At 30.5% G+C, this 23,652-nt stretch overlaps 6 protein-coding genes across 6 annotated transcripts; 2 read left to right on the forward strand and 4 right to left on the reverse strand.

Annotated features, from left to right (window-relative positions):
• Positions 1–206: 206 nt before the first annotated feature.
• LOC119680061 (zinc finger protein 658-like) lies at positions 207–1,856 on the reverse strand. The gene is made up of 5 exons (XM_038092695.1): positions 1,643–1,856; positions 1,064–1,560; positions 873–1,007; positions 710–820; positions 207–657 (listed from the first exon to the last, which is right to left on the reverse strand). Exons 1-5 carry the CDS (start codon positions 1,754–1,756, stop codon positions 552–554), a joined length of 963 nt encoding a protein of 320 aa, XP_037948623.1. The 5' UTR covers positions 1,757–1,856; the 3' UTR covers positions 207–551.
• Positions 1,857–2,630: 774 nt separating this feature from the next.
• On the reverse strand, positions 2,631–4,346 carry LOC119681116 (transcription factor Ouib-like). Its single transcript, XM_038094204.1, has 5 exons — positions 4,155–4,346; positions 3,223–3,713; positions 3,029–3,163; positions 2,852–2,962; positions 2,631–2,796 (listed from the first exon to the last, which is right to left on the reverse strand). Exons 1-5 carry the CDS (start codon positions 4,266–4,268, stop codon positions 2,685–2,687), a joined length of 963 nt encoding a protein of 320 aa, XP_037950132.1. The 5' UTR covers positions 4,269–4,346; the 3' UTR covers positions 2,631–2,684.
• A 3,004-nt stretch (positions 4,347–7,350) lies between these two features.
• On the reverse strand, positions 7,351–10,389 carry LOC119679282 (GRIP and coiled-coil domain-containing protein 1-like). The gene is made up of 5 exons (XM_038091546.1): positions 10,167–10,389; positions 9,406–10,100; positions 8,890–9,349; positions 8,175–8,814; positions 7,351–8,120 (listed from the first exon to the last, which is right to left on the reverse strand). Exons 1-5 carry the CDS (start codon positions 10,243–10,245, stop codon positions 7,940–7,942), a joined length of 2,055 nt encoding a protein of 684 aa, XP_037947474.1. The 5' UTR covers positions 10,246–10,389; the 3' UTR covers positions 7,351–7,939.
• Positions 10,390–11,538: 1,149 nt separating this feature from the next.
• LOC119679857 (aryl hydrocarbon receptor nuclear translocator homolog) lies at positions 11,539–14,121 on the forward strand. The gene is made up of 2 exons (XM_038092428.1): positions 11,539–11,690; positions 11,771–14,121. The coding sequence occupies exon 2, from the start codon at positions 11,904–11,906 to the stop codon at positions 13,818–13,820; it is 1,917 nt and encodes a 638-aa protein (XP_037948356.1). The 5' UTR covers positions 11,539–11,690; positions 11,771–11,903; the 3' UTR covers positions 13,821–14,121.
• A 4,371-nt stretch (positions 14,122–18,492) lies between these two features.
• LOC119682832 (splicing factor 3B subunit 5) lies at positions 18,493–19,055 on the reverse strand. The gene is made up of 2 exons (XM_038096352.1): positions 18,726–19,055; positions 18,493–18,619 (listed from the first exon to the last, which is right to left on the reverse strand). Exon 1 carries the CDS (start codon positions 19,007–19,009, stop codon positions 18,746–18,748), a length of 264 nt encoding a protein of 87 aa, XP_037952280.1. The 5' UTR covers positions 19,010–19,055; the 3' UTR covers positions 18,493–18,619; positions 18,726–18,745.
• A 219-nt stretch (positions 19,056–19,274) lies between these two features.
• Positions 19,275–21,039, forward strand: LOC119685064 (abasic site processing protein HMCES-like). Its single transcript, XM_038099254.1, has 3 exons — positions 19,275–19,401; positions 19,488–20,199; positions 20,256–21,039. Exons 1-3 carry the CDS (start codon positions 19,382–19,384, stop codon positions 20,667–20,669), a joined length of 1,146 nt encoding a protein of 381 aa, XP_037955182.1. The 5' UTR covers positions 19,275–19,381; the 3' UTR covers positions 20,670–21,039.
• Positions 21,040–23,652: the final 2,613 nt, after the last annotated feature.

Here is a 23,652-nt window from a genome sequence, read left to right on the forward strand (position 1 = left end):
ATGTTTTAAAAACGAAATTATTATTTACAAATTTTGGTAATTTAAACAAAGTATTATATATTGTACAATATCGTATACTTTAATGACAATATGGTATTATGAAGGTTTTATTTTGGAAATTCCTATATGTATTTACTTAATTTACATAATAATTATGTAGTCACCTTAATGGTAGCGGGTGCGTAATAAATAAATAGACAATTTTTATATCAATCATGTTATAAATATGATATATTTATTTATGTTCAAAGGTAGTTTGTAAAAAATTCAGAACATATAACAAAATATTACCTTGCATTAATTTTTGACAATTAAAAAATTTCAAAATATTTTTTTTTACTGTTGAAGATGTCTGAAATCAATACGTACATATACAATTAGAAATATACAAAATAAATGTTTAGAATATTTCTATTTGTAAAATTACTTATAATTAAAATACATACAAGCACAAAAAATATATAATTGAAATTTTATAAGCTCCAAAAAGCTTATGTTACACCAATCGTCTTATTTATAAAATAAAAAAAGAAATTTTTATATTTTAATCACTACTCATTTGCTGCACTTTCTGAACATTTTTTTTTATGTATTTGCGATTTGCAATGAGTGCGATAATTGCATTCATATGAAAAGGTTTTATTACACGGCTCACAACTATAATGAAACAAATTAATTAAAACATTTTTTACGTATATTGTTTCCTTACCGATAACGTTCACCAATATGTATCAATAAGTGTTTTTTTAAAGCCTTATTATTTACGAATCCTTTACAACAATAATTACATTTGTGTGGACGGTAATTGGTATGCATTCGCCTATAAAGAAATCAATTTAATACCTAAATTGTATAAGTTATCATATTCTTACCCTTCATGCAGCTTTCTGCGATACTCAGTAGGAAATTTTTTGTCACAATATGTGCAGCCAAAGGGTTTCTCTCCAGTATGTGTGCGTTCATGATTTGTTTTTTCAGTACTCATTACAAATCGCATTGGACAATAACTACAAAATTAATTATTCGTCTATTACATAAAAATAGTATTTACAAAATATAGTACTTGCAAGCGTATTTTTTAATTCCTTTATGTCTGCGTATATGATAATGATAATGATTGTGAGCAGTAAAGATTCGGCCGCAAAACTCGCATACCCATGTTCTGTTGCTTACATATTTTTTTGGTTTTGATTTCTTGTATATAGTAGGTTCATTATGCAACATTATTGTTGGTTGTGTTCGTACGGTATTTTCCTCAGATGATGATTCTTCTTCTTTGGGACTATTTTCTAGATTTTCCTCAATTATATCATCAAAATCATAACTTTCAGTTCCAGTTTCAGATTTAACAAGTTTAACCTTATCAATTGTTTGAGAAAGAGTATCCGCATTTCCGTTTGTATAATTATAGTCATTTTGTGAACTTAATCGCTCCTTGAATTTGTTTGAAGCAAAATAATTTTGTGCTCGTAAACATCGCATTTTAAATTTATGCGCTGATTCTAAATTCACTTCACAGTCTTCACATATATACGGTGGTAATGATGAATCGTTTTGCAACTAAATTTAAAATAAATATATATTATTTAAAAGTTTTTACAATCTAAACCGCCGAATCTCATCAGGATATTAATTTTAATACCTTAACACCAATTAAATTCTCAATTTCTACCATAGTTGTACTATCCTCAAATAAATTTTGAGCAAAATTACTACTAACAACATTGACACATAATCTGCACCAGCTTAAATCCATAATGGAACATATGAAGTAGAAAGATTGCTCAAAGCAAAACCAATAATCAAAAAATCCATGCAACCAAATAACAACTGTGCGCCATTAAGCAAATATCAAAACAATGCAGAAATTACAGAGATGCCAATATTACAAAAAAAAATGTTTTGCTAATTATTACGATACAACAAATGTAGTCGTAAACAGTTGCGATACGATATATAATTTTACGATATGGGATAAAGATTTCGTTGAATTCAGTTCAAAAGAATATAAGAAATATCAAAGATTTTAGTGTTAAGAACAGTGTCTAAAATTTTATTTTATGTATTTAAGTATTCAACATTTAGACAAAGGAGAATATACAAAAATAAAACGGTTGATTTATTGAAATCATCAATAAAAATGAAATGATTACTATTAGATGTGATTCTAATTAATATTTAGACAATGAAGTTTCTATATTATAAGAAAAAGTTTTTCTTCTCCATTATACTACATTCAATTGGCATTGATTTATTTTTACACTCGCAAATTGAATAAACTCCATTCTTTGAAATATATATTCAAATTGATTATTTTTATTTAGTATAATAAATGAAAAAAAAAATTTCTTGATCTAATTATACATGTAAAGAAATTTATTATATAAATAAACCAATTAGCCTTTTTTAATTATTTCTCTTATAATACGTTTAGTATAAAACTCAAAAATAAATTTGTTTTTGTGTGTTTGACAAATGTACAAATGTTAAACTGAAATGTGTTTCAATTATAATAACTCCAGTATTATGATTCAGCAATAAATCACTTGCTGTAAAAAATTTCTAAATTTAATTTCTTACTAAAAAATTTCAAATTATACATTGAAAATTAATTAACTAATAAAGCTATATATTTTGTATGAATTAACTTTATTCAAAATATAATTAGTATCGATGTGGATATGTTAATCGCAAATAGTTTGCTTTGCTTCTACCAATTTTCTTTTATGAGTTAATGATTTCAGATGGGTGTGATAATTGCATTTGTATGAAAAGGATTTACCGCAGGGCTCACAACTAAAATGAAATTAATTATTTATTTAATAAGTAGGTTATAATGGTACTTCTTTACCAAAATTGCTGACCGATATGTATCAACAAATGTTTTTGTAAGGATTTATTATTTACGAATCCTTTACAGCAAAATCTACATTTGTGTGGACGATTATTTGTATGCATACTTCTAAAATTAAATAAATTTAACTATTTTATAATTAAACGTTAAACGTTATATATATTTTTTAATCACCTTTCATGCAATTTTCTTCGATATTCAGTAGAAAATCTTTGATCGCAATACGTACAACCAAAAGGTCGTTCTCCAGTGTGTGTACGTTCGTGTATTATTTTCTCTGTACTGCATATAAATTTTTTGGGACAATAACTGAAAAACAATTTCTTTTTCAATTACTTTCATTATATACTAATTCTAAATTGTCTTACTTGCAAGCGTGTTTTTTTATGCCCCTATGCCTTCTTATATGATGATAATAAAGATTTCGCGTAGCAAGTTGTCGACCACAGATTTCGCATATTTGTGGTCGATCACTGCTATATTTTTTTTTGCTTTTCGAATAGATAGACGGTTCATCTTCTACTAATTGTGTTGTGGTTTTTAATGGCATACTATCTTCATCAGTTGGTAATTCATGCTCAACATTGTTGTCTGCGACATCTTCATTTATACAATTTGAATCAAATATATGTATTTGTTTAAATTCTAGTTCTCTTTCATTTTTGATTGCAACTAATATATTGCACTCCATATCATTTTCTTGAATACTTTTCTTAGCTTCATCTAATCTTTCTTTAAATTTATTTGAAGCAAAATAGCTTTGTGCTCGTAAACAACGAACACGAAATTCATGTATCATTTCCAGTTTCAGTTCACAATCTTCACAAATATATGGAGGCAAATCTGCTTCGTTTTTTAACTAAAATTAAAAATGCATTAAACTTTGAATTTGTTAATCGACCTGTATTTCTTTTATAATCATTGTTTGTTTATTTTTTAACTGGCTATAGGTCACTTTTTTTCAATAAAAATAAAAAGCCTTTGTTTGATGTTTTTTAATTAATTCTATATTTCGACTTTCGACTCTCTTTGCATTGTACAATATAGACAATAGAATAAACACGACAATTGGATTAATGGATTGTAATAATATTAATTTTTATTTTTATTAGAGCATGATCCTGATGATAACTCTCAAAGAGAGTCGAAGTATAGAATTAATTAAAAAATATCAAAAAAGGATTTTTAATTTTTATTGAAAAAAAGTGGCCTATAGCCAGTTAAAAAATAAACAAGGAATCATTTATAATGCATATTACATTTAACTGTTTACATCAATTTTATAACAGAGAAGTTATACCTGAATTCCAACTAGCTCCTTAAATTCTTGCATAATTTTATTGTTATCAAACAGATTTTCTGCAACTTTGCTGCTAACAACATTAACACATAATCTGCACCAACTTAAATCCATGATGTAGTACAAGTAGCTTAATTTTTAAAATATTTAGATTCTAAACCAAAATAAATGATAAGATATTAAAACAACATCTCTCTGTCAAGAAATGTCAAATTTTGTTATCTTTCAATAGTGCCACCTTTTAAAATAAATGTTTTCTTTATTAGATTTTAACTTATTCCTTAGCTCTGATTATGTTTACTATTCTGCTATAAAGGCAAAATTTAGTTTATACAGTAATAACATCCATTTTGCACGAAAATGTACCATTAAACTAAATATAAAAATATTTTCTATAATATTTAGTTATATACATATATGTATATATATTTATTTCTATAAATTTCAAATCAATAGAAAAGTATAAATTTCGTGAGTTGATAAAGCATTGTTTTTAATGAGAAAAAAAATTTCTTTCACATAAAGCAATGTCTTGGGGAATTTTATCCAGACTTTACTCTATCGAGACAAAAGATAGAGAAGTAGTTTGCTGACTTCAAAAGTGACCGTAGACACACCGGTGATGTGTCGTCACCATCTGGTCATCCAAATTCATCAATTATGATAGAAAACAATAAAGTCCAAATATTGTTTAGTCTATTATAAGTTGAAGCTACGTGAGATAAGGTATTTTGTATGAATATTTGTTTATAAGAAAGTTCTGTTCGAAGTGGGTACTGCTATTATCCATTATATACCATTAACATTAGCAGTAAAAAATTATTTCTTTATGCGATATGCAAATATGGCTTCAGCGCTGTACTTCGGAATCAATATGGAAATTAGTTGAGATCTCCATATTTTTGGTTGCATACGATATAAAATTAATTTTTTTTTATTGGTACGGAGAAAAAAGTGTTCTTTTGTAAAGGCGATTCATCATTTGACAAGTTATTACTGCAATGTCCTATTACGACATATTTTGTTCGTTATTTTGTAGTTTTACTTAATTTCTATAATAATATTTTAAAATAATTAATTTATTAATTTTAATCATACAATAAAAATTTTTTACAAATAAACATTGTTTTACACTTGTTATAAAGGTTCCACAACGACAAGATCAACCAAAATTTCAAAATCCTATTTTTAATTTTTTGACAATTTTTTTGACACAATTTGAATATGGCACAAAAATAATTCCTAAACAAAATCTTCCATGGGGTTTTGGTGTAAACTGAGTGAGTATTGTAAGTATGTATTTTATTTAATTCATTATGTCTTTTTACTATATTTCAATGGTACATTTTTCAAATATCCAAAATAATCAGTAATTGATTATATAAGTATAATTAATAAAATAATTTATTCAAAAAATTCAATTTTAGTCTTCATTATTGGTATGTTTTGGTAGATAAGGCCCTAATTTTACTTTAAAATTACTTCGAATTGATTTTTCATCCATCATATAGCCCAGGCTTCTAGCGATTATTATGTGCTTGCAGATCTTAAAAGACTGTTCCTGGAAAAGAAATTTTACTTTAACAATGAAATCATATTCAAAAAACAAGCGCCTATGTATATTAAATGTAAAAACGAATCTTTCTATAAGAAAGGTATACATATGGTACTGATGCTAGAGATTATATTGAAAAATAAATACGAAATACAAACGAAAAAGCGTTGTTTCTAGATCAATATTTTTATTACATTTTAATTCAATTGTATATATTTAATTAAGATATAATATTTGTATCTTCTATTATATTCAAAAGTGGAGAAATATAACTCGAAAATAACTAATAATGATTCAATGTGATCTTTATAATACAATCTCTAAAAAAATTATATTTTCTTAATCTCATTAGCACACAATAGATCTTTTAGGTCGGGATGCATTCATAGTTGAGATTGACTCATTAAGTAGTCAATCTCAACTAATATAAAATTTTTTGGTTGTTTCTTGAGTTAAGTTTTACAAATTAATCTATATTAGTTTATTCAAATTTACTTAAAGAAACCAAATATAAGTGGTTAAATTTTAAAATATATGTATACGTTTGTAACTTTTCAAACATAATAACAATCATTGTGCCTTTTTTGATAACAAGTACGATATTGGAAGTTTTAAATACATTTATTCGCTGAAAATTTATATAGAATTTAACTTGAGTGATGATCATAGACTGCAGTCAATATTATTATTAAATGTTTGTTATTCATCTCGGCTATGGCGATCTTCTTAACACGATAAGAATTTTGGATGTCATAAAATGCCGTTACTGTCTAATAAGAGTAGTATATGACTTGGGACTCTTGGATACGAGACTATGATAACAAAAGTCCTTGGCGCTACAAAATAAAATTTATTAGGGTAAATTTTTTCTTGCCGATAATGGCGTGTCTTTTTATGACGAAAGAAACTATTTAAAAGTTAGACCGATTCGAATAGCAAAGAAAGGCAAAGACAAAAATTTTTTTTATGTAATTTATTGAAATTTGGCTGACCATACAACGCTGTTTCGAGTATTGCCAAGTACTCTTCATCAGTGGTCTTTGGAAATAATCGAATTTTATTTAATTAGTTTATAGTCCGTATATAATTTGTTTTTACTGCAAGTGCCAGGCTTAGAACTCGTGCCTGTCAAATTAGAAGCGATGACTAATCGTGTTTATCCACAAGAAGCTAAGGCTGCACAAACTTTCAATGCTCAAGTTCCAGGTTTTATTGTCACTTATTTTTTATTTAATTAGTGACACCAACCAAAGCACTTGCCGTGCTTTAAATTAGAACGAGCTTGTAAACTACAGCTTTATTTGGAAACACAAGTTCAACGAATTGAAAGTTTTAATTTTTGAGCTTGCCTATTTTTGTTTCAAAGCTTTCTTTGCTATTCGAATCGGTCTAATAAAATTTATTAATTAAGGACTTTATTGTCGATACATAAAATCGCAGCACTTATGCTATTTTAGAAATCTCATCCCATATCGCTTATTACAGAAATATGTATCTCTGCTTTAAGCTTTAATAACCGTTTACTATTTTCAGACACAAATATAAAATAATAAATTATACTAATAATACTAAAATTTTCGCAATTATTTGTCTAGATTCTAATGTTTTTGAAGATTTTCATAATGTAAATAAAAATATTTATTAGGTCAGTGGCTTCAACTCGATGTCATTTTAAACGGGACTTATAAAACGAGTTGTGATTTAATTGTTTTTAGACTTAATACATTTTAAAAAAAATTACAATTATATTTTTGAAAATAAACTCGAACAATCTCGTTGTCCTATTTTTTGAGCAATCATTTATTTCTCTAGATATCGTTAAAGGTGTTATTGTTATATTAGTCCAATGTAATCTGAAAAATAAGTTAATGTGAAAGGATGAGGTATTTGGTTGGAGGAAAGATGGATGCATAGAAGATGTTGACCCTAGTAACAACATTTAAACAACATTGGGTCAACAAGAAGATATTTAAAAATAGGTTATTATAACGATTATCTTTTCCGCAATTGTCGAAAATACATTTTGTTTAAAATATAAAGATCGTATGAATTAAATTGCTTAAAAGTATAGGGTCGAAAGAATATTTTGGTTAAACTGCATATTTACATTGTTTCTGGAGTAAGTAAATTTACTTAATAAGGTTATTAATTCTATAGATCGATATTTTAAATATAACTGGTGTTTAATCTTAGTTCCGTATCCTGGAACTATATTTGAATATATTGAGTTTCATTTTTTGTAAAGAGCACAGTTAATTGTTTGTATTTCAGTTGGTGTAAACTGTAGTACTGCGCTTATAGCATTCATCATGTGACGTTTTCCATCTGCATCTTTGGAAACCATAAAACTAATAATAACATTTTTTAAATACTCTAAATTTGCTCCTTCACGAGTTTTACAGCGCTCCAGTCTAAAAACAAATTTTTATTTCAACATACAAAATCGAACCAAATATGTTTTATACCTATCAACTTGTTCTTCCAGATTAGAAATTTGATCACTTAACTCTTCTTGAGCTGTTACTTTTTCATGAATTACTTTACGTAGTGCGGTTTCGGCTGCATACTTTGACTTACGTAGACCAGTTATTTCAATATCTTTCCGTGCTATTTCATTGGCATAATGAAGCATATGACAATTTTCACCAACTGATAGTTTCTTTGACTTTAAACCCGTTTTTGGCTTCAGCGCAGTTGGTCCCTCAACGCTTTCAGCATCAGATGACACCACGCTAGTTTCTGTGCATGCTTTATTTAGTTGCACAGTGGGCATTGAAGGTTGGAATATTTCAAACGAAGTTTGTAATGTTTTAATTTCATGCTCTTTTTCATCAAGCAACTGTAGGGAGCGCTCACGTTGCTTTTGTAATTGCTGTTCCAAATCGTTAACTTTACAACGGTATTCATTTTCTAATTCTGTTAGCGCATCCTTTCCCTTGAGACGTTCCACCTTTACTGCCTGACGTAATTTTTCGCTGTGTAACTTTATTTCAGTTTCCTGTTCATCAATATTTCGGTTTAGAACTTTAACTTTTTCTTGCAATGTAGCGATATGTGATTTTTGTACTTGCAATTTTTCTTCAAGACGTAATATATCAATCTTAGCTTAATTGTTAAATTAAATTGTTATTGACAAAATAAATTTAGAATAGAATATGAATTATTTAAAAAACAAGTCACCTGTGTCATACTGTTGATGTATGCGGTGTAAATCTTCTTTGCATTGGCTGTGATCCGTGTTAACAGCAAATATATTGCTTAAATCAATTGAATTATTTGAGTGCACATTTTCATTTAACAATATTTTTTTAAGACGTATAATTTCGTCAACAATGCCAGACGTATCTTGCAGTGAGGAACTTTTTTTTAAGGCAACAACAGAGTCTGAATCATAATTTTCACTCAATCTTTCTAGTTCTTGTAATTTTTTTTTTAAGGAGTGTATGTTTTCCTGGTCTTGTTGGCGTAAGCGATCATAACTGCCAACACTGCTGCTTAGTTCAGCAAGACGTGCTTCAAGATTAGCTACGCGTACTTCATGCAAAGCTACTTGTTTTTTGCTTTGTTCCTCAGCAACTAATGCTCTTTTCTGTTCATTTTTTATAGCTATTGCATGTTGTTCCTTTAATTGTTGCATTTCCTATAGAAAAAATATTTATTATTTTTCCACATATACAATAGTTAATTCAATATTACCAGTTGAACTTGCTTTAATACGACACTACTGTCCATAGCATCGTCCAATCCATACTTCTTGTTATAAGCTTGTAATTGTTTAATCTGTGCTTTAGCTTCCTTTAACTGTGCTTGTAGGTCTCGCCATTGATTATTTCCTGCATCATTACTAGCAAATTGAGTTTTAAAGTTATTTAACTGCATCTCAATATTTTCTTTTAAATGTCTTTCGTCACCATACAATTTTTGCAGTTCTCTAATCATTAACATTTGATTATTAGTTTCACGTTCACGATCTTGACGTTCTTTAACCCATTTGGCTTTCACCTCCTCCAAGGCTATGTTGGACTGATTTTCATTGTGCTTAATTTTTAAGTTTAATTCGTCAATAACCTCATCTTTTTGCATTAATTGTCCCCGTAATTGCTTTTTATCACCTTGAAATGAAGCTTCCATACGAGATTTCTCAGCAGATAAAGTGGCTAAGGAATTCATAAGTGTTATAATCTGCGTTTGCAAATCGGAGGAATTAAGATTTTCTTTTTCTTTTGATGTAGAGATTGATTTTGACAAGCTTTCTTGACTTGCATTAGCAGAAGTAGCTTCAACAGACAATGGAAGTTGCACATCTTGGTTAGATTTAGTTGTAATGGCAGCTAAGCTTGCTTCAAGCGCTTCTTTCTCCTTTAACAATCCTTTATATGCTGTCACTACATCTATTTACATTAAATAGACATGTAATTATTATTGTAATTATATTTTCCCTAATTTAGTTTAATTACCTTTTAACCTTTTTTCATAACGAGCAATTGTGTCTTTCTGGGTTGAAACCAGGTTTTCTAGTTCACTTCTCCTATCCATGATGCTTCAATCAACAATTTCAAGATAACATTGCTGGCAGAAATTATACCAACTGTTCAATATTGGCACTAATGAAACTAAAATGAAACCACTTAGGTTTATAAAATATCTCAAAAACATATGATTTCAATTGGAGATAATTTTAAAAGTGGCATACATGCTGCATGGGACTGTATACATCAAATAATTGCTTCATCAAACATTTTAAAAAAATTGAACATTACTTGCTACTGCTACTGCGAAATATTTAATGCGATTAACATTAGATAAACAACCATTATATATTAATATACATATTTAAGATCTTGTATATATATGTATATACACAATGCAAAATGCAAAACACATAGTTTGAAAGCTGAATTAATAATTAATTATTAATGAATTGGTCATATAAATTAATTAATTAATTTCTATATTGATTGTCATTTTGATATGGATTCTTATTCTTATTTGCGTTTGTATAGTCCTAGCTTATTCACAAAGCAGAAATAATTGTAGTTTTACACTTTCGAACCGCTTTGCTAAAGTCATATATACATAGCTAATAATAATTTTATCTCTAAATCAAAATACAGACAAAAGCAGCAATTTTTAGTTTGTATTATAGGGAATTACTTAATCTCAAGTTTTATGTGTTTTTATACAAATTAAGATTCAATTGTAATTTTACTACAAATGGAGTAGTATAGAATTTTTTTAGAAACTAAACCTGATTTAAATTTTCATTATATATTTGTAAGATTTATCACTAGTATATAAATTGCATAGATTAAGTTAATAAAATTATATAAATGTACACAAATGTACATAATGTAATTTGGTAATTTAGCAGTCATTAATTCAAAGCATAAACTTATGGCGTTTTCGATTGGTAAATCTGGATTGAACATACATTTACTCTAGAACTGTTATATTTTATTGCCTAATAGAATCTTTTTAAAGTAATTGCTTAGTAGATACTTATATTTTTCATAAATGCATATATCGAATCGAATCACAATTTATTAGGCGTCATATAAAAAGAGCTGTTTATTTCAGGGTAATCTTGCTACTCTGGCAAAATTTCAAGAGTGTTATAAATTAATTTCAAGTGTTATACATTTATTTCGAAAGTTATACAGATTTACCAATCCAAAACAAAAATTGCACTAAAACTGTAGCTCGAAAACGCTATTATATTGAATTAAACAAACGTTGTTTTCTTTAATATTAAAAAAAATAACATATAACATATTCTGGTAATTAAATATATGTTTGTCAAACATTTTCTCAAACGTAAAGTAATACAACTCTGTAATGTACTACAGTACAGTCGTAGCGTATCTATAGTAAACACATAAAAAGACGTCTTGCTACCTGCTTCAGAAAAGTGGTAAAAATAACTCTATAATTTCGGAAAATTTAAGTTGATACTATTAATTTATAATTACTTTACATAAAACGTAAGTTAAATTGTATTAAATATGTTAGATGAGCATAAAATAAAATACTAAAAATTGAATTTTATAATTTTCTTACGTAGCCACATAAACACCCTCGAAAACTTGTACCAGCAAAAAAGAGCAATAGAGAAAACAACAACAACAATATTTACGCTTAGCAGTAGAAGTAAACGAAAGCAACCCAAATAAGAATTGCGATTATAAATTTTAGTCATGGATGAAGCAAATATACAAGACAAAGAGCGATTCGCTAGTAGGGAAAATCATTGCGAAATTGAACGACGACGTCGAAATAAAATGACTGCTTATATTACTGAGTTATCAGATATGGTGCCAACTTGCAGTGCTTTAGCACGGAAGCCTGATAAATTGACAATATTACGTATGGCGGTTGCTCATATGAAAGCCCTACGTGGCACTGGAAACACAAGCAGTGATGGAACTTACAAACCTTCTTTTCTTACCGATCAGGAATTGAAACATTTAATATTGGAAGCAGCAGATGGATTTCTTTTTGTGGTTTCGTGCGATTCTGGACGTATAATATATGTTTCAGACTCAGTAACTCCAGTATTAAATTACACTCAAAGCGATTGGTATGGTACAAGCATGTACGATCACATACATCCAGATGATCGCGAAAAAATTCGCGAACAATTATCTACGCAGGAAAATCAAAACACAGGTCGTATTTTAGATTTGAAAACTGGAACTGTTAAAAAAGAAGGTCATCAATCATCAATGCGATTAACGATGGGAGCACGCCGTGGATTTATATGCCGGATGCGCGTTGGCAATGTTAATCCTGAATCAATGGTGGCCGGTCAATTAAACCGTCTTAAGCAACGCAATTCATTAGGCCCTTCACGTGATGGTACTAATTATGCTGTAGTACATTGCACTGGTTATATAAAAAACTGGCCCCCAACTGATATGTTTCCAGGCGTCCATATGGAACGTCCTGTTGATGATGATATGCATGCTTCACATTGCTGTCTGGTAGCAATTGGCCGTCTACAGGTTACATCTACAGCTTCCACTGATATGTCAGGCTCTAACAATCAGTCTGAATTTATAACACGTCATGCAATGGATGGAAAATTCACTTTTGTAGATCAACGTGTACTCAATATTCTGGGTTACACACCAACTGACTTACTTGGGAAAATTTGCTATGATTTTTTTCACCCTGAAGATCAAAGTCACATGAAGGAGAGTTTCGATCAAGTACTTAAACAAAAAGGACAAATGTTTTCCTTGATGTATCGCGCACGTGCCAAAAGTGGTGAATTTATTTGGTTACGCACACAAGCTTATGCTTTTTTAAATCCTTATACCGACGAAGTGGAGTATATTGTTTGCACTAACAGTTCAGGTAAAACTATGCATTCCACTGGTCATGAAACAAATACTCCAGACCAGTCTGAGCATGTTTATGTAGCACCTGGTGTAGATTATACGTTGCAAACGAGACGTGATGTTACACCAGCAGTTTCTGCTACTGAAGCAAATATGTTTAATACACATGGCATGATAGGTGCACATATACAAACACAAACAGCGATGGCGACACAACAACAATCAAATAATATACAACGCCCAGCTTCAGCTCAAAACCCAGTTACATATAATTATGATGCAACTCATTCACCATTAGGATATGGTACTAATGCTGGTGGACCATCTCCAAACACATCGCATTTAGCTAAAATACCTAAAGCAAATACATCACCTACACCAGCAACACCTACTTGGACATCTTTACGACAGCAACAACCCGTCACTGAAGGTTATCAATATAATCAAACGAGTCCAGCACGTTCGCCTAGTGGACCTACATATACACAACTTAGCGCTGGTAATTCTGCCAGACAAACAAATTATCATGGAACCACTCAACCACCTGCAAATGCACCCGGAATGTGGGATTGGCAAAATGCAGCACAGACACCGCAAGCTGGACTTGGTAACGCAAGTGGTCATCCATCACATGGGCATCCACATACTACACACGTGCATGGACAACCTCAGGGTCAAGAGTTTTCTGAAATGTTACAAATGCTTGATCAAAGTGGCCCCGCTACTTTTGAGGATTTAAACATAAATATGTTTAATGCCCCATTCGAATAATTTTATTGTGCAACATTTTATAAGTTAAGGGGAGCAATAATCATAAATTCATTTCCCAAGAAAATTTTTTTATAAATATTTTTATATATTATTGGTATCCACATTTGATACATTTAAACATTAATCGTGCAAAAATTATATTTTTGTTAAAAGTGTATGTATATTCAAACACTTTAATTGCCGATATTGGAAAACAATTTATTGTCACGTTCTGTTCTAAAATTATATAAAAATGTTTATATATTAAGCAGTTTTGTGATGTAAATTGTTGAAACGATATATAAATGCACAAGGTTAAAATATGTTATAAAATTCTGAAAGAATCATTTAAAAAATATATGTATTATTTTCGCTTATTGTACTTTATTTTTTTGTTTATTTTGTAATAATTACTAAAACTGCAATGGCAATTGTATACAATTGTCATTGAGGTAATTTGTACATCAACAAACACATAAAATGTTGATTCAGCAACAATTTTATATTTATTTTTTGTCATATTATTATTACACTTAAACAAATACATGTATCAAATGGATTAATGGGTTCGTCTAATTTTAAACAGTTATTATCATATTGCATTTGCATTTATTTATAGTTAAAAGAATCTAACGATTTATGAACTATAGAACTCGTATATAGTGTTAGTTATCAAATTGCACAACAAATTTTCTATTGCGCCTAATATTAAGCATTCTACGAAATATTAAGGATGTATTTACACAAATTGTAATTTTAGAAAATAAATTTTAGCTTTAATAAAACATTTTTTTAATACATTACATTTTTATGCTTATCTTAAGGCATGTGTCAGAAACATTGGCATCCCAAGTCAAGAACAATTTAATAAAGGACAGCATTAAAAACGAGCAAAATTGCTAGCTAACAGCGCTGAATCCCAATATGCTTTAAAGTGTTCGAAGGAAATTGCTGTATAATAATTTTGTTATTAATTTTTTGAGTTGTTACGTCGAAATTTATATTAAAGTCTGTTTTGTTTTTTAAGAATGTTAACTTTTATTTCGTGCGTTATTTTTTAGTATAATTCTATACGTATTTCGGCAAATTCGCTTTTGCCTTCATCAGGAGGATTCCTAATATTAAAAACATCTATGCAACTTACAAGCTATTTATACTTATTACAGGTCTTATAATTTAAATCTAATTGGTAGGGTTATTGTTGTTTTTGTCCTTGAGGGTGTTAGGTAAAAAATGGTGGGATGGGTTAGTTTTTGTTGTTCAGGCTTAATCATGCACAGGTAGTTCGGTCAACTGGTTGGATTTGTTTTTTGGGATGTATTTGAAAAGCCATGATGATACGTTTCCCTTATCGCCGTTGAGTAACGGTGTTGCCTGATGTTTGTGTATTTCGATGCTCTCTGCCGTTTCTAATTTCCAGGTATCCCTTACGTTTTTAATTATTTGGGCATTCTCTTTGTTGATGTGGTGTTTTTCCGTTATTATATGTCTGGCGACATTTGATTTTATGTGAGGGTTTATTTTTTTCAGTGCTTCCCTCGCTTCTTTTAGGTGTTCTTCGAGCCTTACCGATAAGGGTCTTTTTGTTTGTCCGATGTACACTTTGTTGCAGGAGCCGCAGTTGATCTTGTATACCCCGCATTTTTCTAAGGAGTCGATTGGGTCTTTTGTGGATGGTAATAAACTTTCGAGTTGGTGTGGTCTACTGGAGTAAACTAGGTCGATATTGAATTTTTTCAATTTGGTTTTAAGACCTTTGGAGACGGTGTTGTTATACACTACGGCGACCCTTCTTTGTTTTGGCTTCTCTGTTGTTAAGGTCGTCATGTTTCTGGAATATAGTTGCCTGCGTTTCTTTTTTATAATTCTGTCGATGGTGTTGTGGGAGTATCCGTTGATGTCCGCTATTTCCTTGATGTGTGTGGTTTCCTCATTGATAGCTGCTTGTGTAAGGGGTAATGTTAGCATTCTGTGTATCATATGGTGGAAGGCTGCCATTTTGTGTTGGAACGAATGGTTTGAGTTGTTGGGTATGACACGTTTGGTACTCGTTGGTTTCCTATAGATACTGAATTCGAAGGCGCCATTTTTGTGTTGTATCAGTAGGTCTAAGAATGGTAGGTATCCCTTGTTTTCTCGTTCGTGTGTGAACTCAATGTTTCCATGTGTATTGTTGAGATTCTCCAAAGTTTCTTGTATTCTGTTTTTCTTTACGATCGCGAATACATCATCTACGTATCTGATCCATACCCTTGGTAGAATTTCGTTTTCTTTTAATTTGGATTCCAGTCTACTCATGAACAATTCGCTTAATAGTGATGATAGGGGGTTACACATTGGAGCCCCTTTTGTTTGTTTGAAGAACCTGCCTCTGAAGGTAAAGTAATTTTCTTCCATGCAGAGTTGTGCTAGTTGGATGTATTTCATTGTTTTAACTTTGTCTGTTTTTTTTTTGAGGAGTTCTTCCTCAAGGATCCTTATTGCTTCTTTTACGTTAACGCTTGGGTATAACGCCTTGACGTCGAATGACACCATTTCTTCATCTCCTGTAATGTTTTCCCGTTTTAATTTTTCTGCGAATTCATTGGAGTTCTTGACTGAAAAATTGTGTGGGCTGCATAGGATGTTGGTTAGTTCTTTCACTAACCATTTCGCGATGCGTTGGCATGGGGATCTGTCTGCTGTTATGATTTCCCTCATTTCCTTTCCGGGTTTGTGAATTTTAGGTAAAGCTTTGAATCGTGGTAGTGAGGGTGCCGGTTCCTTCATTTGTTTCCTATCAAAATTTAGAAATTTTGAACACTTTTCAATCAGTTTGTTGGTTCTGTTAATCATGTCCGGTAGGGGGTTATTCCTGAATTCTCTGTAGGGGCCGTTGTCGATTTTTTCTTGGACTTTTTGGTCGTATTCGTCTTTGTCCATTATGACTAATGCGTTTCCTTTGTCGGCTTTTAGGTAATATACTGTATAATGCTGTATAATGTTTTCAATGTAAGAACTTGGTAACGACTTACTGAGAATATTTAGCTTTGGCGTCCATCTGTTTTCCCGTTCACATGCATAAACAAATTTGAACTATACATATTTATTTATGGCCAAGTGGAAACTGACAAGTTCCCATACAAATCATTTTTTATTAGCTCACACTCCATCCTAACCAATGCACTCGTCTTTGTATTTTTTCATGTTTCCTGCTATATACGTCCTTGCGAGTTGAAACAATAACAACGTTTAGCATTTTTTTACTGTGAAGTACAATCACTTTTCTGTAGTTTAATAATTTATTCCCAGTTATTATTACAAATAATTGTAATATGAATTAAACGCAAATCACCATTACTTGTGTTTTTAAATAATAGTAGATATCTAAATTGATTTCGAAAAAGAAAAATGTTTTCCTTGCTCTATTAATGAAAAGATATAATTTGATTCTGGTATGTATGTATATACATATATGTATACAACATCGTCGGCGCGCGAACGCACAGAGAAACTGCAACTTTATAACGGTGAAGATGCTGTAAAGTTCGCAGTCGCTTCGCTTGAGATGGATTGGACACGTTATGAGAATGCCGAGAATGCTGATGTATAGAACAACAATTTTGGAAGGCAAAAAAAATACATTGGCATTAGCCAGTTTTTTTATTGCAATTATGTTAAATGATAATTACTTAAAATAAAAAGAAAAACTACGAAGCTAAATTTGTTTAAAGGACTTGTTTTAGGTTTTAACTGTTTAATTAAAAATTCAAACCAGTCAAAGAATGTATTAATGAGTATAAAAAAAAACTAGTAAATATCTGAGATCGTTTAGTACTCTTAAAGACAAAGAAAATAGTATACATATGTTAGGCGACAAAGTTCTTAAAATGACTAAATTTAAGAAGTATTGCAATTAAAAATAGTAGTAGTGAAAAGTTCAGGTCTGATGAGGATAAGTTTGAAATTTTTGCTAAATATTCAAAAATTATTTTTCAGTCTTAAAGCTGTTTTAATTTGAATCAGGAGAAATTCTCTTTTTGATTTCTGAGACGTCCATGTCAGATGGATCTTCGTATCAAACACATAATCTCCTGTAAAATTTCAATCAGAATGGAAAAAACTCAGTAATAAAAAATCTTCAGATTTATTCGATACTAAAGTATTAAATGTTTGTCGAAACATTTGCAAGTGATTGCTATATCTTATCATAGTGTAGTGCAATTTTCTAACATACATTTTTAAAACTATATCTATGCATTAAGATGAAAAATGCGTAGCCCTTCCATCACATATTCAATTTATTTTTTCTCCATTCTCCATTTGACCTTATGGATAAGCAATATTAGTAAACTGGAATCTTTTTTTAAACAGTTTGCTGTTAATTAATATCCTAAACTGCTAGTACATTTATATAAACTATCGTTATATTGCTTTTAATTATCATACGTTTTAACAGCAATCATAAACTTGAAAGTAACACTAATTCTTGAAAGTGACACTAGTCCATTTACCAAAAAATTCAGCCTCTCATGTATCCACATGAACATTACAATTATCTAAGCCAGGGCTGTCCAAAGCACGGCCCGCGACCAATGTTTGTGCGGCCCGCGTAATATTTTTAATCTATTACAATTAAGCAAACTTCCTTTTGGAGTACTGGTAAATTAATATTAATTTTTAATTGATAAATTAATTGATAAATTAATAAAACTAAATTTCACATTATAACTGCATTTTTATTTTTGTCAAAAACAACTATGAACAATGTATTTGTTTCTTCAGCCCCCTAATCTATACAGTGATTTGTATTGGCCTGCGATCGCATCTGGTTTGGACAGCTATAACAAAAAAAACAATTTGGCTATAGTCAAATCTTAAATACGTATGTATATACATACGCCTGCGTTACTTGTGTTTAATATTTTTTTATTTGATTTAACATACATTGGTAAATTATATATTATCTATTCCTCCGGTTTTTCTGGCGGGGGTCCACATGGTTGAAGCATATGTTCCATTAAATTAAAACGAATTCGAGCCTTGGATTCGTTCTCAACAATCGCATAGTAGTTTAACATATCGTAGTGTCCCATATAAGATGCCAAAGAGTCTCGATGCTGATTCGTTAGCCACTCATATTTTGTTGTATCCGCATGTCCAGTACCGATATATTTACTTTGTAGATGTTCCAACTGACTATGAATATTATGAATATATCTTTCACCCATTATGTTGTAAACAGAAATGCTTTACTCTAATGATGTTTACTGTCAAACATAGAATATCTACATATGTGTAATATATTCACAATAACATTTTTTAACGCATCATAATCACAATAGATTGTAGTTAATAAATTCGAAGATATTAGAATTATATTAAATTTGTATAAGTCATATTAGAAAATTGACTTTAGCTTATTATTTTCTTTTTTATTACTATATTCTATTTTATTACTATATTCACAACAATTTTTACACATAAAAAAATGTATTATATATAAACATTTATATATAAAACTTCTACATCTAGTGAAGTATATTTTGATATGTTTGTACCAGTTTAATAATTGCCGGCAATTGGTTCGATTTGGAGTGAAGATGTGTGGGAGAACTTGCTTGTAAATATGAAGTTTATTATTATTAATTGTGTTTTTAACAATTTCTAACGAAATTTTTCAACTGATTATTTAAAATACATTTTCAGAACTTTGGATCCTAATCAAATAATTTGTGCGTGTAAGTACAAAACAACGAAGTCAGTTGATAAAACTAACTGTAAAACTAAAGAGCAAGAAGCAAACACAAAGCAGATAAAAGAAACTGACTCAAGTTATCTGTCTCCAGAATGGCGTCCAGAGTTTAATTGTGGGAGAAAATTCATTTCTTCATACAATGTAGCGCCGACAGATATAACGCCAGTACTTGTGTCCACAGATCACTTCTCAGAAGATAACAATGGCGACTATCAGTCTCGTGTCCTTGTGCCGATGATGTGGGGTATGATACCCTTTTGGCATAAAGGTGATTACCGCAAGCATGGGCTCTCTACGAACAATTGTAGATTAGAACACATGTTAAGTTCTAAACTTTATAGAGGTCCTTTTCGGCGTGGCCAACGTTGTGTCGTTCTGTGTGAAGGTTTCTACGAATGGCAAACAACAAAAACTACAAAACCTTCAGAGCGTGCTGCTTTTTTAATTCACATGCCACAGAAGGAAGGTATTATCATATATGACAAAACTACTTGGATAGAAAATATAAACCTACTAAAAATGGCTGGACTTTTTGATGTATGGGAGGACGATAATGGCGATAAAATTTATAGTTACAGCGTAATTACTTTTGAATCTTCAAGTAAATTTAATTGGATGCATCACCGTATGCCCGCTATATTAGAAAATGAACAGCAAATAAATGTATGTAATAAAAATATTTAGTTGTTTGAGAGAATAAATTAATATTTTTATTTTAGGACTGGTTAGATTTCAAGCGTGTAACAGATGAGCAGGCGCTGAACACACTTCAACCAGCTAAGGAAATTATTTGGTATCAAGTATCCAATTTAGTTAATAACTCGCGAAATAAATCTGATCAATGTAACAAACCTATTGATTTAGCTCAGAAACAAAAATTGCCTGCTCCATCTAGTAATAAAACATTACTTTCTTGGCTTAATGTTCGCAAAAGACGCGAAGATTGTTTAGCAAGTGAAAATGAAGAAAAGGAATCAAATGATTCGGAAGATGAAGGTAAAGAAATTCAAATGCCTAAACGACAAAAATTTTCGGATTACAAGAAAACTTTAACGAAAGTCGATTTATTCACCGATGATGAAAAAAAAGATGTGTGCGATGAGAACTCAGCCAAAGCGGAAAACAACAAATAAAAAAATTTCATAATGTCAAAAATAATACTAAGTTAAGTTTAAACTTAAATTTTTTTTACTAATTTAAGTTAAAATAATTTGTATGATACACGCGGTACAGTATACCGTATTATATAAAAGTATATATAAAAGTATTTAATTTTAATATAGTTTATACCATCCAGTCATCCGTAAAAGAATATATATATCTTAAATTTCTGTTGTCAAACAGTTAACATAAGATTTGATGAGATCATCACAACGGTATATAATAAATCTCCTTTGTTTAATACGGTATTTAATACGGATCAGAAAATTTCTATATTCAAGCTTGTTTATTTTCTACTTTTTTTTAATGAATAATGACAATAAGAAAAGGAAGTAATGTGTAGATAGTAAACATGTTTCATTTATTATTTTTGAGAATTGCATAAAAAGATTTCAGTTATCGGCCCAATAAACGAACGATCTGTTGTGAAATCTTTTTTATATTGTATTTTCCAGTTGTGTTTTCATATCATGTGTCTATTTATATTATATAACTACTTTAAATAAGATAATGCACTTGTTTAGTGATGCCAGCAATTTTATTTATTAATCTCAGAAGAAGAGGTTAATTCTTGATGTGAACGAATAGGTGAAAATACGAATAAAATTATAAAATTGATCGATATTGAAATGGGAGCGACCGAGATTACATTCCGGAGTCACTCGTCAAATCTGACACCCAAACATCGCTCAGCAGTAGTTATTTTTTCGACAATTGTTCATATATATTTGTTTTTCTCTCCAAGAAATAGGCTTTGGCCATATTGCTTCTAATGACTGGAATATAACCCAACCCAACTATAATTGCTGTTATGATCTATATCTAGTTTGATACAGATTTTAGCTAATCCGGCACTTGAACCAGCTTAGCTTTTACACGTTATGTTATCCTCCGTACCTAGATACACATATTTCCATGTGTGTAACTTCCTTAGTTACGCACATAAGACTTCTATTACAGTCATTATTTATTCTATAGAATCCTTGTTTCCAATCCTCGCATAGCTACCATGAATAGAGATATTAGTAAAATGATGTATGATCATCATCGTAATAAATGACAATGATCAAACAAGTCAAGGCTTTCTAAACTTTAAAGGCCGATTGCATTTCAAAGCTCATTCTCAAGCATCTCGGAAATATTAGCCTCTAATACTGACTGACATTGTAAGCACTTCCATCAACTCTTATCATTATCTTTTATAAATGAAAAACTTGTACAACCTCACGGTTGAAGACAGGCAAACCGATGATAGATGAACCTTTAAGCCAATTTCTCTACTTTTCTCCAGTAGTTAAAGTTGGCACTGGTTCTAAACCAGATATTGCATTCACATTGCTCCTGTCAACAAGGATTTTAAAAAAAGCACTTGAAATATCTTTGTGAGAGCACATTTTAAACCTTTAATACTTTTTACCAAAGTCGACCTTATGAGCGCAAAGTGTAAGTATTGATAAATGCAAAGCAAAAGAACTGCCACCTGTACTGTTGCAGTATGAACCAAATGAGTAATGAAGCCAGCATCAGTAAGATAAAATATAAATATAGGTTAACAGCAGTCCGGAAAAATGTATCATTCTCTTCGAAACCACGGTTGTACAGCAACAAATCTCTTAAAACGCTTGCACCTGAAATTACTAAGAATGACGCCTTCCTTGTTCAGTAAAAACTGTCCTGATTAAATTCTGGTCAAGATATAACTATGAACTAAACCAAATTGGAAGGCCGCAGAAAGAAGTACATACGTCAATGATTGTCTTGGAGAAAAATACAAATACTGTAATAATTTTGGGATACCATAAAAATAAAATAATGTAATTTCACCAAAATATATTAAGGGAAAATTTGCGTAATTTTTTTTATTTTTCAGAAACGTGGCACGGGCTGCATATGTATTATTCGCGGACCGCATACGGACCGTGCGCCGTGCTTTCAATAGCCCTGTGCTAAACAGTTACTTTTTACACTTAGATACATCAATAACCAATAGGTGTCGTACATCTGTTTTTATGTCCCAATGTATACACCAATCTGAGCCCTACCGATCCATTGAAGATTAAAGATTCCTCTGTCTCTACAGAGCTAGTTTGAATTAAATCCAACACATCCCTCATCCATTTTGTATCCCAAACAACATCTCTTCTTCTGACTTATACCCTTCCTATTCTTTACCGCAGTGGTGTCGCTAGGCGTCAGCGATGTCGGCGACCGCCTACGGCCTCGCAAAAAGTTACCGACTGTGGATAGTAAACACTTAATAAATATTTTGAACAATTTGGTTTGATAATGGCATTAACTATATTCGAAGTATTCCCGAATGTTTATATAGTAATCAGATTCATGTTCACAGTTCCAGTCAGTATAGCTTCGACGGAAAGAAGCTTCTCAAAGTTAAAATGGATTAAGACGTACTAGAAAAGTATGATGATCCAAGAGAGACTATCTCCATTGGAAACTCTATAAACTGAAGCCAAAATAGCAGCTGGCGCAAATTATGATATAATTTAAAAAAAAATTGAGTGAGGCTAAAAGTAGGAAAATTCATTTATTTTAATTTGTGTTTATTTTAATTTGATTAGCAATAAAATTTTCAATCATGCTTTATCGTATTAGTGAATGTAACTTATTTACTTTTACAACTGGGTTGTAATGGGGGCCACGCAATTCTGATGTCGCCGACGTGCAGAGTTAGTCTAACTCCGCCATTGCTTTACCGTACCATAGTATTTGTATTTTGTAATTCCTTTCATGTCTCCTGCTACAGAGATCTCTGCAAGCTACAACAATAATAACAAGGCGACTAGATGTCTAAATTAGACTGCTTAATCCTGCTATTGGATCCACAAAATGCTCTGAACTTTTAATTTCAACATTAATTTTTTAAAGTATGTTAAGTACCTTTTAACATACCGAGTTAACATACAAGTGTAACTTTTTATTTTTAAATTTATTTAT

The sequence above is a fragment of the Teleopsis dalmanni genome, chromosome 2 (assembly GCF_002237135.1).
Source record: "Teleopsis dalmanni isolate 2A chromosome 2, ASM223713v2, whole genome shotgun sequence".
In the NCBI taxonomy this organism is placed as follows: Eukaryota; Metazoa; Arthropoda; class Insecta; order Diptera; family Diopsidae; genus Teleopsis; species Teleopsis dalmanni.

Excerpts from the sequence above, each read along its gene's own strand:
- LOC119680061 (XM_038092695.1), bottom strand. The coding sequence starts at position 1,756 with ATGGATTTAAGCTGGTGCAGATTATGTGTCAATGTTGTTAGTAGTAAT. Across the intron at positions 1,561-1,642 it reads AGAATTTAATTGGTGTTAAG|TTGCAAAACGATTCATCATT; the intron begins GTATTAAAATTA and ends TTTTAAATTTAG. Across the intron at positions 658-709 it reads CATATTGGTGAACGTTATCG|TTGTGAGCCGTGTAATAAAA; the intron begins GTAAGGAAACAA and ends GTTTCATTATAG.
- LOC119681116 (XM_038094204.1), bottom strand. The coding sequence starts at position 4,268 with ATGGATTTAAGTTGGTGCAGATTATGTGTTAATGTTGTTAGCAGCAAA. Across the intron at positions 3,164-3,222 it reads ATAAAAAAACACGCTTGCAA|TTATTGTCCCAAAAAATTTA; the intron begins GTAAGACAATTT and ends ATTGTTTTTCAG. Across the intron at positions 2,797-2,851 it reads CATATCGGTCAGCAATTTTG|TTGTGAGCCCTGCGGTAAAT; the intron begins GTAAAGAAGTAC and ends ATTTCATTTTAG.
- LOC119679282 (XM_038091546.1), bottom strand. The coding sequence starts at position 10,245 with ATGGATAGGAGAAGTGAACTAGAAAACCTGGTTTCAACCCAGAAAGAC. Across the intron at positions 10,101-10,166 it reads TTATGAAAAAAGGTTAAAAG|ATGTAGTGACAGCATATAAA; the intron begins GTAATTAAACTA and ends TAATGTAAATAG. Across the intron at positions 9,350-9,405 it reads TATTAAAGCAAGTTCAACTG|GAAATGCAACAATTAAAGGA; the intron begins GTAATATTGAAT and ends TTTTTTCTATAG.
- LOC119679857 (XM_038092428.1), top strand. The coding sequence starts at position 11,904 with ATGGATGAAGCAAATATACAAGACAAAGAGCGATTCGCTAGTAGGGAA.
- LOC119682832 (XM_038096352.1), bottom strand. The coding sequence starts at position 19,009 with ATGGGTGAAAGATATATTCATAATATTCATAGTCAGTTGGAACATCTA.
- LOC119685064 (XM_038099254.1), top strand. The coding sequence starts at position 19,382 with ATGTGTGGGAGAACTTGCTT. Across the intron at positions 19,402-19,487 it reads ATGTGTGGGAGAACTTGCTT|AACTTTGGATCCTAATCAAA; the intron begins GTAAATATGAAG and ends ATACATTTTCAG. Across the intron at positions 20,200-20,255 it reads AAAATGAACAGCAAATAAAT|GACTGGTTAGATTTCAAGCG; the intron begins GTATGTAATAAA and ends TTTTTATTTTAG.